The 15,707-nt window shown below is 40.1% G+C and overlaps 4 protein-coding genes across 4 annotated transcripts; 1 reads left to right on the forward strand and 3 right to left on the reverse strand.

Annotated features, from left to right (window-relative positions):
* Positions 1 to 1,347, reverse strand: LOC128719538 (septin-2). The gene is made up of 3 exons (XM_053813165.1): positions 1,143 to 1,347; positions 271 to 1,071; positions 1 to 190 (listed from the first exon to the last, which is right to left on the reverse strand). Exons 1-3 carry the CDS (start codon positions 1,293 to 1,295, stop codon positions 26 to 28), a joined length of 1,119 nt encoding a protein of 372 aa, XP_053669140.1. The 5' UTR covers positions 1,296 to 1,347; the 3' UTR covers positions 1 to 25.
* Positions 1,348 to 7,147: 5,800 nt separating this feature from the next.
* LOC128708354 (trafficking protein particle complex subunit 12) lies at positions 7,148 to 8,703 on the reverse strand. Its single transcript, XM_053803328.1, has 3 exons — positions 8,613 to 8,703; positions 7,587 to 8,547; positions 7,148 to 7,526 (listed from the first exon to the last, which is right to left on the reverse strand). Exons 1-3 carry the CDS (start codon positions 8,701 to 8,703, stop codon positions 7,148 to 7,150), a joined length of 1,431 nt encoding a protein of 476 aa, XP_053659303.1.
* Positions 8,704 to 9,608: 905 nt separating this feature from the next.
* Positions 9,609 to 10,332, forward strand: LOC128709618 (elongin-C). The gene is made up of 2 exons (XM_053804623.1): positions 9,609 to 9,814; positions 10,191 to 10,332. Exons 1-2 carry the CDS (start codon positions 9,609 to 9,611, stop codon positions 10,330 to 10,332), a joined length of 348 nt encoding a protein of 115 aa, XP_053660598.1.
* Positions 10,333 to 11,432: 1,100 nt separating this feature from the next.
* LOC128718387 (mini-chromosome maintenance complex-binding protein) lies at positions 11,433 to 14,159 on the reverse strand. Its single transcript, XM_053812014.1, has 4 exons — positions 14,146 to 14,159; positions 12,215 to 13,492; positions 11,884 to 12,127; positions 11,433 to 11,807 (listed from the first exon to the last, which is right to left on the reverse strand). The coding sequence occupies exons 1-4, from the start codon at positions 14,157 to 14,159 to the stop codon at positions 11,433 to 11,435; spliced, it is 1,911 nt and encodes a 636-aa protein (XP_053667989.1).
* Between the last annotated feature and the right edge of the window lie 1,548 nt (positions 14,160 to 15,707).

Raw genomic sequence — 15,707 nt, forward strand, 5'->3', positions numbered from 1 at the left:
CGCATCCATGCCTTCATTAGGAAGTTCATTTCTTTTTGCTCTTGCCCAGCGTTAGCGTATGGTGTGCCGTCATCTGTGATTTGCGCCGATTAAATTCGACAAACTCTTCCTCCAGCTTTTTGCGCGATTCCTCCAGCTTGCGCTTTTCTTCGGCATGGTCCTTCTTTAGCTTGTCGAATTTGGCATGGAGCTGTAATGTTAAAGAATGGTGATTTATTAACCTGCTTCGCACAATTCCCTTTAAGCAACCGTGCAAATAAATTCTCTTACCTCCTTTTCGCTCTCCTTCAACTCAGCTTCTTTCTCCTTTACGCGAACTACAAACATCTGTCGCACCTCATCCTCCTTAGCCTGTAGCTCGGCCAGATGATTGCTGCGCTTTGCCTCGAACGTCTGTTGGAACGATACCGGCTTATTGTCGCTGTCCACATCAGTGAAGCCCATCTCCTCGAGACGCTTCTGGCGATACAGTTCGTAATGGCGCGTGTGCGTCTTCTCACGCATGTCTTCCATGTTCGTGCGGATCAACATCTCACGCAATTTCACGAAGTCGCAGTGCGCTTCGTTCTCCACCTGCACGGTGCCCCACGGGTACTGGCGTGCCCGTACCGTCTTGTTGCCGACTCGCACAAAATCCGTACTTCCCACGACTGCAAATGGAATGTGCGAGTTCATCGTGGTGTTCACTTCCGCCACCGATTCGTCGTCGGTCGGAAACTGATAGATTTGGACACCGTTTACACGCAGCTCTTCATTGATCTTTGCCTTAAATTTGGCCAGCTCCGTTTTCGAGATCGTGTCAGCCTTGGCGATGATTGGAATGATGTTGACCTTCGAATCGAGCATCTTCATGCAGACCAAATCGAGCGACTTCAGCCCATGTCCGGTAGGACAGATGAAATAGAGACAAATGTGCGTACGGCTGTCGTGGTACGTCGACAGCGAGCGCTTAATCTTGAGCTCCTCCTGCAGGAATGCCTCGAACTGCTGATCAATATAGTCGACTACTGCCTTGAACGAGTCGTCCTTATTGATCTGGTCGCCGTAACCAACCGTATCGCAGATCGTCAGCTAGAAACGATATTGAACGCCAATATTAACCAAAACGAATAGTAACATAAATACGTCCCGTAGGTGATTACCTTCAGTCGAACCATGCTCTCTTGCAGCTCGTACGTGTGTGCCTTCAGCTTAACACTCGGAAGCGTGTGAGGACTTGGCTGCGATTCAAAGTTCGTGTTGAACAGCGAGTCCATCAATGTTGACTTACCGAGTCCCGTCTCTCCGATGCACATAATGTTGAATACGAATCCATTTTGGACGCTCTTACTTACCAACTGATCGGGAAGGCTGTCGAATCCGACATGTCCCGATTGTTTCAACGAGCGTGTTAGATCATTCTACAAAAAAAAAAACATTTAGCAGTTTCAATAGTAGTTCTCTAAATAGAATGAAGACTAAAAACGAAATTTTTAATATTAGTTGCATTTGATCTTTATGTTTTTTTTTATTTGTACTGGAACAAAGGCTAGGGTTCTGATCACATAATAACAGATATAAACGTAAAGTACAGCAAAGACATAAGATGAAGTTCGACAACAAAGCGACCTTATCGTTCTATAAGTAGGTCGGAACACACAACATGAGCAACATAAAATATCTTTAGGAAAAAAAGCTTATTTGCACCGAAGCGCGACGCCCGAGTCTCAATGGTTAGCAAGACCTAGAAGTCGCTGAGAACACTAGAGGATAAATTTAGTTAAATATATAAATTTCCCGCAAGGACTTCCGAATGGCTATCATCTACGACCGACAAAAACTTTTTAGGCAAATCTCTAACGGACGATCGAGATCGATCAAGCTTCGAGAAGTGTTGTGGTTATTTAATCTTTAAAGAAGTTATGAATATGGACATTAAGCGAAAACTGATTCCAATTATGTTTCGATTCCCGAAAGATTCAGGAATTTGTAAGCATTCTCTAAAAATGAATGTCTGAAGATTCAAAAATTTCAAATGATTTATTAATCGCTGAAGTTTCATAAATCTCCATAGATTAATATGTGAGAGAAAGAGATTCTTCCTTAAAATAGAGATTCAGAATCATTTATTTGGTTGAAATCCATGAGACTAAAACGGAGCATCCAAAGGCTCCCAACCAAGGCATCCAAAGGGAACGAAAATGTTGAACCAAATGCTAACATTGATCATTTGATCGATCTTGGCTAAGGATCCGGCCAGGAGGATTAATACTGCGCATGAACAGAACGTGGATGCACTTTTTAAAAAGGGATAATAACCATAGTCGTAAACAATCATACATGCTGTTCAACTATCTGTTATAGCTATTTTTCTTCCCATTTCATAATTAATCGATTTATTAAGGAATATAACATGCGTCTTACTTAATCCGCAAACCTCGCGTACTCTATTTTTTACATTCCCCTGTAATGTATTGTGAATTCAACAGATACATGAATACTCCTTTCGATTGTATAATGCTCCTTTCCTTGCCGTGCAAACAATCATCGAATTTAAAAATTATAAAGCAATATATCACAAAATCAAGATAGAAACAAATTCATCGCCGCAATTACATCGCAATAAGTTTTACGGGCTACCGCTTCGCAAAATAAATCCATATTGTTGGTATAAATAATAACGATGTTACGAAGATTACATTAACCATGCGTGAATCATCTCTTCACCAGCAGTCAGTTTTCTGTTTCAATTTCATCCGCAAATTTATAAAGTTTGAGATATTATACGGTCTGGCAAATTCGGAGTGGACCAATAAATGCCTGGAAGATGAGGAATAAAGAGCATCATATATCAATATTTCAATGATCTTGCAACCTGCTTTTGCTTGGTTGGGAGCCATAATTTTCATTCATATCACTACAACAAGTGTTTAAAGAGCAGCGACAAACACTAAATTAAAATTAATGTATCGCATCAATGTGTACTGGTTACAAAACCATCATATCGGTAACGTCTTGTGCCGTGCTAGACAATCGGGTCACTCTGTGACCGGATCGCTCATTCAAACGAAACGAAATGTATAGCTAACGTGATTTGTTAATTTCCGTGGCAGACCAACAGCAAAGGTTTTTTTTCTGGTTGTTACCTCTGAAAGCCACCGAGTGTGAATGTATACCCCCGTGCTTTACTTTTTACGGTAGATGGGTCATCAATATTTCACCACGAGACAAGACAAGTTGTTGGTGGATTGATAAACAATAAGGAAACGGTACAAACACATAACCGGACTATTGTGTGTACGTAAAACAACACACACATCTTACCGCCCAGTTTGGTACACCAAAGCAGTTCAACCGATTAAAATGTGGAGCAATTCGAAAAGATTTACCGAAAAGCGATGATCGAAGTAATTACAACAGTAGATTAATATATTTATTGAACAATCGAAATGATTACTTGCAACAAACTTACGACCCGAAACGAATTTCAAGGGCTCATTAATATGCACAATAGCTTCAGGGATGGGTTGAAGCGGAATCTACCATAGTACCTAGCATAAATAGAACGCCAAAAAACAAAAAGGAAGCAACATCGTTTTAACGTGACAGCGCCCATTAGTTTCTGAATGAAACTTTCTCCGATCTGCCGCAAGTACTGAAGAAAGTGGACCGACCTTTCCCGTCCGTAGACATACCCCATTCTAGGCACGTGACTTTGTTCTTTCTAAGCCATCTATGTCGTACAAAAGTAAAAAATTTGCATTTCTTACGAACAACGCTGGACTTGCAACTTGTATCCGGTGGAGAAAGCAACTGTCAAGACATAAATAGATTAGTGTAATGTACTACTGAACTCATTACAGTACACTTAACATTGATCTAACGATTTCCGCTTACGGTAAAAGGGAAAAGCGCATTCTTTGTATATTTCATAGAGATTACAAAGAGAACTATCGCATTTTCAATACTGAAATGGATGTAAGGCAGTAAAAAGCAGTTAATTTAAGTTATTAAGCGAATTGTTAGTGAATTACGGGGCAACATTGTGACAAATTTGCTATCGAAAATTGCATGTTGAACTTTAAACGTCCTTCTTTTTTAATAAATTAAACACTTCAATATCCCCTATGATAAGTTCTAGATTTAAATGTCCTGCTTTGAAATATATCTCGATTCAAGGACTTTGAAGGATTTCCACTCAGAGGAAACCCTGTTAAAGTGTCAATTTAAGAGTTAAAAAAAAAAACAATTTCTTCAACTTGAATTTGAATGTGTATACTTATAGCTATATAATATACCAGGTTGATTTTGTTTATTAAAAAATCCTGGTCAATACGATTGATCAATTATTTTGGTAGCAAACACATATTCTATTCAACATTTAACCAAACAGTATTATCGGTGATTCACGACTTAACTACATTACCCCCCTTTCTGGCTGAGTACGTCGATAAGGTGACCTTTCACTGTTTGGAGAAAGAAATGTCTTCAAACGAATGTGAATTGTATCTTATATTAAGCTACCTTTAGTTATAATCAATACGGCCTGGCCGTTCTTGTTGAATAAAAAAATCCTTCCAGTAAGTCTAATTCTCAAATGGAAAATACGCTCCGTTTAATAGCTGACCATTCAACAAGCAACTCCTAAAGAGCATTCAAAGTTAAATGCCGAAATGTGAAAAAAAAACCCTTCTTGTTCCAAACAACTTCCTCCAAAAGAAACTGTTAAACAATAACAAACGATACTTTTAGGAGAACAATTTTTGATAATCCCAGCAGACAATTTCCTTTTCGTTTTCATGCTTTTACAAACAATGTTTCCTAGGCAAGAAAACGAGAAACGGAAAATCTTCGCCCGTTTTCTTTCTCTCATTCAAAAAACTCTTCTCTGTTTATGCGTTTCCTCAACAACCCTGTCAGCGATCGTACGCAACATTAATAGCGTATCGGCAGCAGCAGCCACACCAGACCACAACCAATATACTGCTTATTTGTCTTCTCCTCGACGAATGTGCTTTCCACCCCTTTGGCGTGTTACTGACCGCCATTCGTAACGCGCACTCTACCACACTGGGAATTAGAAAGTGTGTGCCGAATTTATACGCGATCCAACGGTTGCGGTTGGTCTATGCGGTAACAGCTATTATGCGGCCCAAAGCAGAGTTTTTCCTGCATCGCTACACTATTCCTCGACTCTCAACAAGCGCTTTTTTTCTTCTTCCAGCTGCAAAACAAACAACGGGAAGCATGAATATTTTTGGTTTGTAAGTTTGGTTGTAAAGTTTCAGCTGGAAAAAAGAAAACGTTACAAATTACAATCCATCTTAGTGACGGTATCAGGAGAATGAGAGAAACCAGATTTTTGTATGAGCCAGACGGTATTTTCCATCTTGATCTCGAGCACTCAAATGCCGGCGTCGCATAAACAAAGCATTTGATTCACATTGCGTCGACTGCATTCTTGGCTGCGCTCCAATGCGTTCTGCCCTGTTTGTGCACAATACGTTGTGTGTATGTGTGGGTGTTTGTCATGAGACATACATTTCCGGTTCAGTGCTTTTTACGCTTTGCAAATATTTATGGTTTATTTATATATGGATATATTAAATCCAGATAAAAAAAACACTCGACAACATTACGTGTACTTTACATGATATTCCATATTCTTGATGGAAGTCTTAAACTTTCGTCGAGTGATAAAATTATCAATGATTGGTATTTTTGGAAAACTTCCTAAAAGTTTCGGGATACTTTGCTGCATACTATTCACATTTTAGTCCAGAAACATATGAATTCTTTGCGCTCACACACGTTAGTCCGCGCACACAGCCACACACATTCGGCATTAACCGTAATATTTATCATTCCCTTCCTGCCTGTTAGTAATGTTTTTTCGTATTTGCTGATGAATCATAGTCCACAGAACGTGTTCACTTCACGCTTTTCATCACACACGTAGTCACGCATATTCTCACGAGTAAAGAGCACCGATACACTTCCGGACATGGGGTGTTATGATTATGTTAAAAAAGATGAATCAGTGCACCAAACGCCAGGCAGACGCGCCCTATTCGACACTTTGGGATGTACTTTTTTTTCCTCACAATAGAAACACTTTCCATACAACTTATTGCAAATGTAAGACATAATAACCACGTAAACCGGTACCAGAACTGTAGATTACACGCACTATTTTACCTTCATCACTGCAACGTCCGCGGCCGCCATCGTGATTCCAAGGATTGCCAGAGATGAAATAAGCTATTGTTTGGCGTGTTTGATTCCAGCTAAACTTCTTTTGCTTCTTTTTCCACGATGACGTTATGTCAAAATAGAAGGGAGGGGGATGTTTGGAATTTCGAACCTGTATAACCGTTCGTAGTGCTCTTTTGAGGCAAATCAACAAATAAACCGATAGTATATAGACTTATTTTAAGATATTTTCTAAAGGAAATATTTTCTTCGAGTGGTTTGAGTTGTAATTGTCCTATCTCTTCGAATTTCTCATAGATTCGAAACGACTCAAATGGAGTTACATTGTGGTTGATCAATCGGTCTCGAACAAACCATCCCATTGTTTTATTTATATCTAAAATAGAGAAAACATAATCACAAGAATTGAACATACGATTTGTGCATTATTAACCGAATCAAAACTGTTTAGGTTTTGAATTAATTGCTGATTTAATGCAACTCCAAGAAAATGACCAAACAAAAATTCACAGTGGTTATCCCTTTGGTCATCCTTTTGAACCGTTTGAAATATTTTATTTTCAATATTATTGAGGGTAATAATGTTTTTTACAAGATTTCTTATGCACGCTAATAACATCCCTCGTGAGCAGTCTCTGATGTGGGGTCTTGCACTTGACTTGAATTTTAAGAAAATCGTAATGTTTTTTACCAAATGTGGGAGTAGATAGAGAAAAATCTATTCCTATTTTTTCCACCCACTCTTTTCATTCAAATTTGATCTTAAGTGTTTGTGTTTTTGTCTCCTTTATTATGATGCATACTTCAGTATCTAACACCTATACCATTTTGGACATTAATATTCATATTATTGGAAAATCTATGCTATTTTATCTTTGCTGCCTAATAATATAAAGAATTGTCTTTTTTATTCACTTCATACAGCCGGAAGTAGTTGCTACCTCTAGCCCGGCTACTACACGGTCGTCTGTAATTTGAGGCAAACGTCCAACCCCACTGTCAGATCGGCCCGGTGTCGATTAACCAGCTTTAGAAGATTAATTTTTTTCTCTTTTGCATGATTCGATTCCAGCTCGTACAGTGTCGACAGGTTTACGAGCAGCGATTCGTTCAGGCAGGACTTGGTATTGCGCTGGATTGCACCCTCGTACAGCTTGATTGCTTCCTTAAGCTTTCCGGAATATAGTAAACACACTCCCATGTTGTTATACAGCATCGTGTTGGTCGGTGCCGCTTCAGATGCTTTTTGGAACAGCTCAAATGCGCTCTGGAAATCATTTTGGGCGACCGCCAGTAGTCCTCGGTCGATTAAGTCTGGCGCTTCGGAGCTATTTCTGCGATATGAAGGAACATTGTAGAGTAATGATAATTGATACACAACGGCTAAAGCATACTTCTCTTTAAGACGACGTGCTTCGGAAAACTTCTTCTCCGCCCCTAACATATCACCACATTGTAGTCGAATCCGTCCCCATGCGGAGAGCAACATTCTTTTTTGTGGAGTCGATGCTGCACCAACCAGTCGATCCATCAACTGTTCGACTAGGCTGAAATCTTTTACCGCAAGGGCACAATTGACGATGGAATGTAAAATACGCGTCTCTCGCGTCGTCCAGAATTCATGCGCTGCCTTTGCGTGTGATACGCTACCAACATTACGTTCGAAATACGATCGTATCTGATTTACAACCGCCAGCAGATCCGTCAATCGATTCAGTGCTACCCGTGGCGCACCTAGATAAACGGGTAGTTCGGCAAGCAGCAAACGGAAAGAGAACGGTGCCATTGATCCCTTCCGATCGGCGTGCATGTCCGGATGATAAAACTCGTAAAATACATCCGGATTGTTTAACGCACCAAATGGTTCCGCTTCCACACGAGCAATTTCATACTGGCCCAGCTTTACCAGTAGTGCTATCCGGGTAAACCATAACTGCAACGAATTCGGGCTATGCTTCACTGGATGTCCGGCATGACCGAAACCTTGCTGTTTTATCGTTAGCAAGCGCGCAGTCAGATTAACAGCCGATCGGAAGCATGCATTCTCGATCAACTCTCGCAGTCCCCGTTCATCTTGGGTAACGTTATCGGGCAATAGCAGCTTACGCTGTTGAGCCTCGTTAGCATCCACTAGCAACCCTACGGCATCCTGAACCGGGTCAGTCAAATCGGTGGCAACACTCACACCCGGCATAGTGAGATTAGCTGGTGGAATACCTGGAACCACTTTGGGTGGTTCCCACATGTCGCGTACACTATCGGGAATGTTGATTTGGGCTTGTTTGTCCATCGTACTGGTTGTTAAGTAATCGTAAGATAGATATGCTTCGGCTACGGCCCCTTGGGAACGACCATCTAAAAAATAAAGAAAAGAAATAAACTTTAAACCCACCCACAAAACTCTCGCATTTTCTACATACCTTCATCGGCAGTCAAGCTATCGAAGCAGCTGGGAGGATCATTAGCAAAGTATTTACTTATATTTAGTTCTGCATTGTCGCTGTTCGCCATTTCGTTGCTAAATAACAGCCAGAATTATCTATTGTTCTCGTTCCAAAGGAAAGCGAGAAAAACATTGAAAAAATGCAAGCTGATTTGTTGTTGCACAGTTTTGTGTTCTTCTCTACTGTCATGTTGATGTTTCACTTTTGATAAGGTAAATATAACATAGATCGGCGTATTTGCTAACCTTGATTGGTTTCAAATTTTTCATGATTTTTTTTTGTTGTTATTTTCACATTTTATGTACTACGTTGCATTGGAACTCTCCTTGCATTACATTCGTAGAAGTTGAGTCCTAATGGCGATGATATTTCGAACCCGACGATGGTATTCATAATTATTTGAAAATAAAATTGTTTCTGCGTAACCACTGTGCATTCGAACTTCATAAACTGTCATTGGATTTATGTCAAATAAAAACAACACACTGGAGGGTACCACCCCTCCCCTGTGTAGCTTCTCCCACGACCCACTGTTGATTCCGGTTCGCCTTTTCTGTGCTTATTTAGTTGTGAGTGCAAAAAGTATATTTTACCTACCAATTAACGTTGAACGTGAAACTGTGCTTATTCGTTCGTTTTACTGTTCCCGTCCTTTCGTTGTGCTGTATTGAACAGGTTTGTTGAAATGAAGGATGATGCAAATCTGCAGAACCAGCGCATGAAGAAACTGTATAGTCATCATCCGGCGCCCATATCCTTTTCTCTTTAGTGTCTATAGCAAATGTTTTATTCCCTTAAGCCTGAAAATTAATGAATCGCGTACATTTAATGTACCAAAGAAAACGTTAGCTTTTGTATACTAAAAGAAAGCAAAACCAAAAGATTAGCCGATGTATCGCTCATCTTATTGCATTTCTCCCCGTTACCTAGCTTCCTGCTACTCCTGCGACAGCGAAACAGATCAACAACAGTATGGAGGAACGTACTGGAATAGAAAAAAATTATGGTGGATGCGAGGGACCGGATGCGATGTACGTGAAGCTCATCTCGTCCGATGGGCACGAATTTATTGTTAAGCGCGAACACGCTCTAACCTCCGGTACGATCAAGGCCATGCTCTCCGGTCCGGGCCAATTCGCCGAGAACGAAGCGAATGAAGTAAACTTTAGAGAAATACCGTAAGTTTGCACTAATATTATGTAACTAAAAGCCTCATATTCATCCCTTGAAATGGTTCCGTTATTCCCGTAACCATTTCACAAGTGCCTTGTTTTCCGTTCCTAACCCCAACCCTGACCCCAATCGTTAACTGATAAAGTGTTCAAAATCGGTAAAGCGACCTTAGTTGCATTCTTTGAACTTTGAGTATGGTGGCGCCAATGAAAAGATTGAATAATTGAAAATTAAAGGATGAGAAGATGATTGATGAATCTTTTTGTACCTAACACTATCTTGATTATTATCCTTGAAGAGTACGCGTGAAATACGAGACATCTTAAATGATATCAATGATACCATGATACTAATTAATGGCTGTTCCTGTTATGCTTTTAGTTCGCACGTCCTCGAGAAAGTCTGCATGTACTTCACTTACAAAGTGCGATACACGAACAGTTCGACGGAAATACCGGAATTCCCAATCGCACCGGAGATTGCATTGGAGTTACTGATGGCCGCTAACTTTCTCGACTGCTAGGAGCTAGTTTTACGGTTTAGTTTGGGTTTTCATGTTTTTTTAATTGTATATATTAGGACCCTTGCAAGAGTTGATACAAATACACATAAAATATACAAAAAAGTGCATAAATACAATGATCTTCAATGGAACTACGCGGATGGTAACAAAGGAGATGGTATTTCAGCGCGCTATTTTTTCATTGAAGAGAACAAAAATGAAGCAAACCAGGTAATTAGCATATGTAAACATATGTTTTGTTACAAAAAAAATGTTGCAGAAATTTGTGTTCGTAAAATGAAGTTTTTGTCGTATGATTTGCAGCTAAACATTTATAAACAGGGAAGTAGATCTAGACTCTCTATCACGCTCCCTTGTTTTGCCTTTCCAAATAAAAAGCAAGGAGGAAGATCAGAAGAAGAAGATTGCGTTAAACTTTTTCAATGTAAAATTTACGTTTGTTTTTTGCTATTTTATTTTGTAATATACTATTTTTTCTATGCGTACTATCCATTACGATGAATAAAAAAAAGGTTAAGGATGGAAAATTATGTGTTGGTTGGCGTAATGATTAGGACCAAATGTAAAGCGCGATAAAACTTCGATTTGCTACTAGCTCTGACTTTCGTCAGTCTTCATCAGTACATAGAGTCTTCGATCTTCAAGGCAGAATCCGTCGATCTCCACGTATTTATTGCAACGTGCAATAATTTCTTGTAATAGACAGGGCAGTTACTACGTTTTAGCTATTGCCGTTTTTGTTGGTGGTGGCATTTTTAAACAGATAGATGTTTGGTACTTTATCGTCTCTGCTATTGTTTCAGCCAAACGCATTCAGAAAAAATGATCAAATCCCCTGCATTGCATCATATCGTGCGTAGCAACGCATTTTAAAAAGTTTGTAACGTAACTGTTACAATCCTAACCAAAAGTGAATGAATTGAATTTGTCTAGTGATATTCTAATTTCTTTCACAGTTTTATAAAAAAATCCTCTCTCGTTTTAGTTTGTATTACAATAATTCTCCAGCGCAGGACATATACATAAAGGTTAAAAAAACAAAAAATTATAAGATAACTTCAAATCAAGCACACAGCAAAAAATAAGTTAGACTAAAATATTTAAGGTTCGGTTTTTGTTCTGCTAAACAGTTCGACCCGATTGCGACGCTCGTTCTCTAACACTTTCGCCCGTTCCCAGTCTTCTCGCTGCAATGATTTACGGCCACGACTCAATCCGAGCAATCGTGCCAGCACGAACAGTGCATGCAGATCGTCCATCGTGACCGCACTGTTTTCCGTGCGCATTCGCACAAAATCATCTTGCACGATGATAGGATCGAGCGATTTCATCTCGAACTCACGCACGCGGGCTGTGGTTAAGAATCGGCGCATCGCATTCAGCTTAGGTGTGATGTAGTGCCGGCCAGCTTTCATTGTTTCTTCAATCAATTTGATCGCATCCAAATCGGGAACGATGGGTAGATAGCAATTGCTCTGAAGATGGGATAACCGATGGAACCATGTGTAAGATGGGTGAGGATTTGAATGGCTGTAAATTCACGCAACTTACCGGCAGCATACTTTTTCCTTCGCTAAGAACCAACACCGGTACGTCGGCATTGAAATCAAGCTGATAAAATTGAAAATTGTACTTCAACCGTTGGTTCTTGATAAGGTGTGCAACGTGCTTTACAGCTTCGACACCGGCTGATTCGAGCTTGCCCGTTTGCAGACGAGTTTCGTCCAGCACCAGATGAGTATGGGGAGCTAGTTGTAACAGACCGCTCGTGAGTTTGTTCGTTGCGTAATCTTTTCTACAATGGAATAGAAGCAAAGAATAGGAATAATGGGCTTGACATATGTTATCCATCTTTTAGCAAATGATAGAAAATCTTTCTTACTTAGGCACAAATTGCGCCGTGTTCATGTTCTCAAGCGTCATCGGCAGATAATGACTGGCAGGAAGTAGTAGCTCCAGAAGATCATACAACGAACGCGTATAATCGGGTAAAACTTCTGCCGGAATATTACTGATATTCAAACAGAATTGTCCCCTGCTTTCTACCTCATCCCGTATATACACCGACGACACGAGATGACACAAAAGATACTCGGCTGCGATCCCGTCTCCGAACAGAAACTGTGTGAAAAGGTTGTGTAGATCTTTGTATGTCGTCTCGTTAGCTACGTCCTGGCCGTCTCCCACTTCTGCTTGCTCAGCCTGCTCCAGCAAGAGTGGATTCGCGTGAGAAAGTTTCCGTACGCTAATCGCGTGTAACCGCGGTATTAGCGATGGTGGTGGATGAGTTGCCTGATGCTCGGATACATCGTCATCAAACTCATCCATCCCGGTACTATCTCCGCTACCGTCTAGAGCGGGATCGACGGAAAGGAAACCAACCACCTCGATCACAGTGTTAAGCGTCCAATCGTCATAGTTACTGTACAGCTTGACCAGGCAAGCTTTTCCCGGTCGATCGGCAATTGGTGAGTTGAGCAGATAGTCAGCAGATAACACAGCTCCGCTGGGTGCGGCTGCAGTTGCTGATGCATCGTTGGTGGCCATCTTTTTTGCACCGTTTACACTCGTCGTAGGAGTGGTGTCTGCTGAAGAACGTTTCGGTGCTGTTGTTATTCCGTCTACTTCCATATCCTCATCATCAAGGGTACGTTTAACGGTAGGTCGAATAACGTTCCCATCACATCCATTCTGCGCCTCGGAGAATTTAAGAGGAAGGCTTCCTTTCTGTTCCTTTTCACACACTTCAGCCCACGGATTCTGACCGGGAATAGTGATAACAAACAGTGATCTACGCTCTCCGAATTTGTTATCCCCGTTACAGCCAGTATCCACCACTTCGGATGCAGCATTGTACAGCAAAATGTCACGATATTTGCCATTCTGCTGTCGCACGACAGAACCATCCGATTTGGCACGGACTGTATACTGCTCGAGGTAACACTCTGGGTCCTGCATGTCCTGCAGCATGCCACGAAATCGTACCAAACAACCGTCCGGCAGATGAGCGAGCTCAGTACAGTTGAGCAGAGGAATCGAGGACCACACCGTATCTGCCGATAATTGCTTGAGACACGTTGTTTCGTGAGCAATGAAATGCTCTGGTGACCATGACGTACTGTTAAATTCTAATTCCATGACGCGGTGATTGATTTGATGTCTGAAACGGCAATACAAATTATTCGTAATAACCAAACTGAACTGCTGGTTTGCTTTCACTAGACGATGCAAAGAGATGATAAACAAGCTATTTTGCGCCAAAATCAGCTGTCATCGAGTCGAGGTTATTACGGCTAAGGTATTCCGCAATTGCCAACTGGTCTAAAAATGCACAAAAAAAATGTTCGAAACACATTCGATGAATTGATAAATATGAAAGTGTGCGTGACCAACGGTTTTATTAAGCTTTAATTTTGCACGTGTGTAAAATTCTGCAATGATGGCGCTTCATCTTTGCTTACCTGTGCTGATGAAAATTCCATTAAAATTTGATTTGGTTTGTGTGTTTGGATTATTACCTGAGAATAGTTAGATCAGAATTTCTTCGTTGGTTATGAAGAGAAGCTAAAACGAGACGCGAAGGGCAAATAGCCCGTAACCTGAATGCGTATGCTCCGGGAACGAGACGGATGGTGTCACAATGCAGTAATACATTTTGCTTAATTTATTGATTCAAAAATTGTCTTCCTTTTCTTGATTTCCAGAAATTATAATACTTTGCGTAATATGATAATCATATATCTCGAATTTAAAAAAATAAAAATAAATTCAACTAGACATTGGCAATAGCAGTCACCAAATTATGATACATACATAAACGTAAACATCATACAGTTATTGGAAAATTGTAGAGCTAATGCTGTTGCGAACATCGGTTCGTTTGAACGCACACAAGCGGTGTGATAGAGTAGCGATAGGTAGTGCTCGCGTCAAGAGAGGGACGGAAATAACGAAGAATAAACGATCATCACGATCGCGTGCTAAAAGAACTAGATCGTGTGCGAGCACTAGGAGAAAAAGCTAGCTTTTCGATCTAGACCATGGACAAGTATAGATATTTTTTAACGCCCTCTTGTTAAAAGAAAGATAAATAGTGAATGAAGAGAATTGTTTAAAAAAAAACTATTCGGTTTCGGATTAGATAAAACGTGGTTGCTTGACGCGATCTTTGTGTCCTGCAACAAATGCATTATGCGTGGTCTTGCACACGCTTGTATTTTTTTAAAATAAAGATAGAAACGAATAAATAGTACATAAACAAAAAATAATTAAAATGAATTGATAAATAATGGACCTTGAGCAGTTTAGAAGTCCCGCTTAGAGGTAGTAGAGGTGGATAAGCATTAAGTTTAGATAGTTCTTGGAGTTTGAGCTGGATAGCAAATAATTCTACCATGTTTACTCGTTTCTTCCTTCAAAACACAAACTGATTTTATAATTGTTTAACGATTATATGTCATAGTAGTTGGCAGATAATGTACCAAAGTGCAGATCGCAACTACAATACTACCTTTATAAACCCTTTTGTGACTATAACACCCTCAAACTTGTGTTATAGTTTAGTTGCCTGTGTGTGTTAAATGATATTAATTCAATTCTCGCAAGCGTGCTTAAAGTTTAATGCTTTGAATAAAACATGTTATGATATTGTCAAAGTGGTTCATACAGAAACAGACGTGAGCGTAGTCCACATTAATGCTTGTTAGTAATTGTTGTGAAATTGATTTCTGTACGTTAGGTGAAAATATTGATATAACGATATGCACTATTTATCGGTCAAAATTCATCTTCTTGTACCATATTTTTTATAGAGATCTAAACGAGTATTTGTAGTCGAACGCATCAAAGATTGCACTATATTTCATTAAACTAGTGAAACGTTTTTTTTCTTACGCTGTTTTCCTATCTTGTTCGCGCGTTCCCTGTTTGATGAAGTCAGTGATCGGTTTAGTGGTTTTGGGACAGTTCCATAACAATGCAGTTCAGGCAGGAGATATCAGAACGGAAAGTGTTCTGTGACGCAGAAGTCGTAGTGAATATCGCCGACTAACATCCGTTGAGTCTGTGGTTAGATGGTGGATTCAAATGTGGAGCTAGTATTATTACCCTTACTCATGCCATGACCGCAGATGTACAAAAATCGTAACGATCCATCGAGGGTTACTGATAGTGTGATTTTGATATTCTTGTAAATATACTAATACTCCTACCTTTTTACTGATTCCGATAACATTAATCGGAGGCAGTAAATCACCCACTATTGGAGGTTTCACCATCGCAGTGCTATATAGTGGCCATACATTCTAACTACAGTTCAAATGATTACCCAGATGTGTCTGATAAAATAAATAGAAATACGGTTATGCGGAAATTCG

This window comes from Anopheles marshallii, chromosome 2 (assembly GCF_943734725.1).
Source record: "Anopheles marshallii chromosome 2, idAnoMarsDA_429_01, whole genome shotgun sequence".
Taxonomy (NCBI): Eukaryota; Metazoa; Arthropoda; class Insecta; order Diptera; family Culicidae; genus Anopheles; species Anopheles marshallii.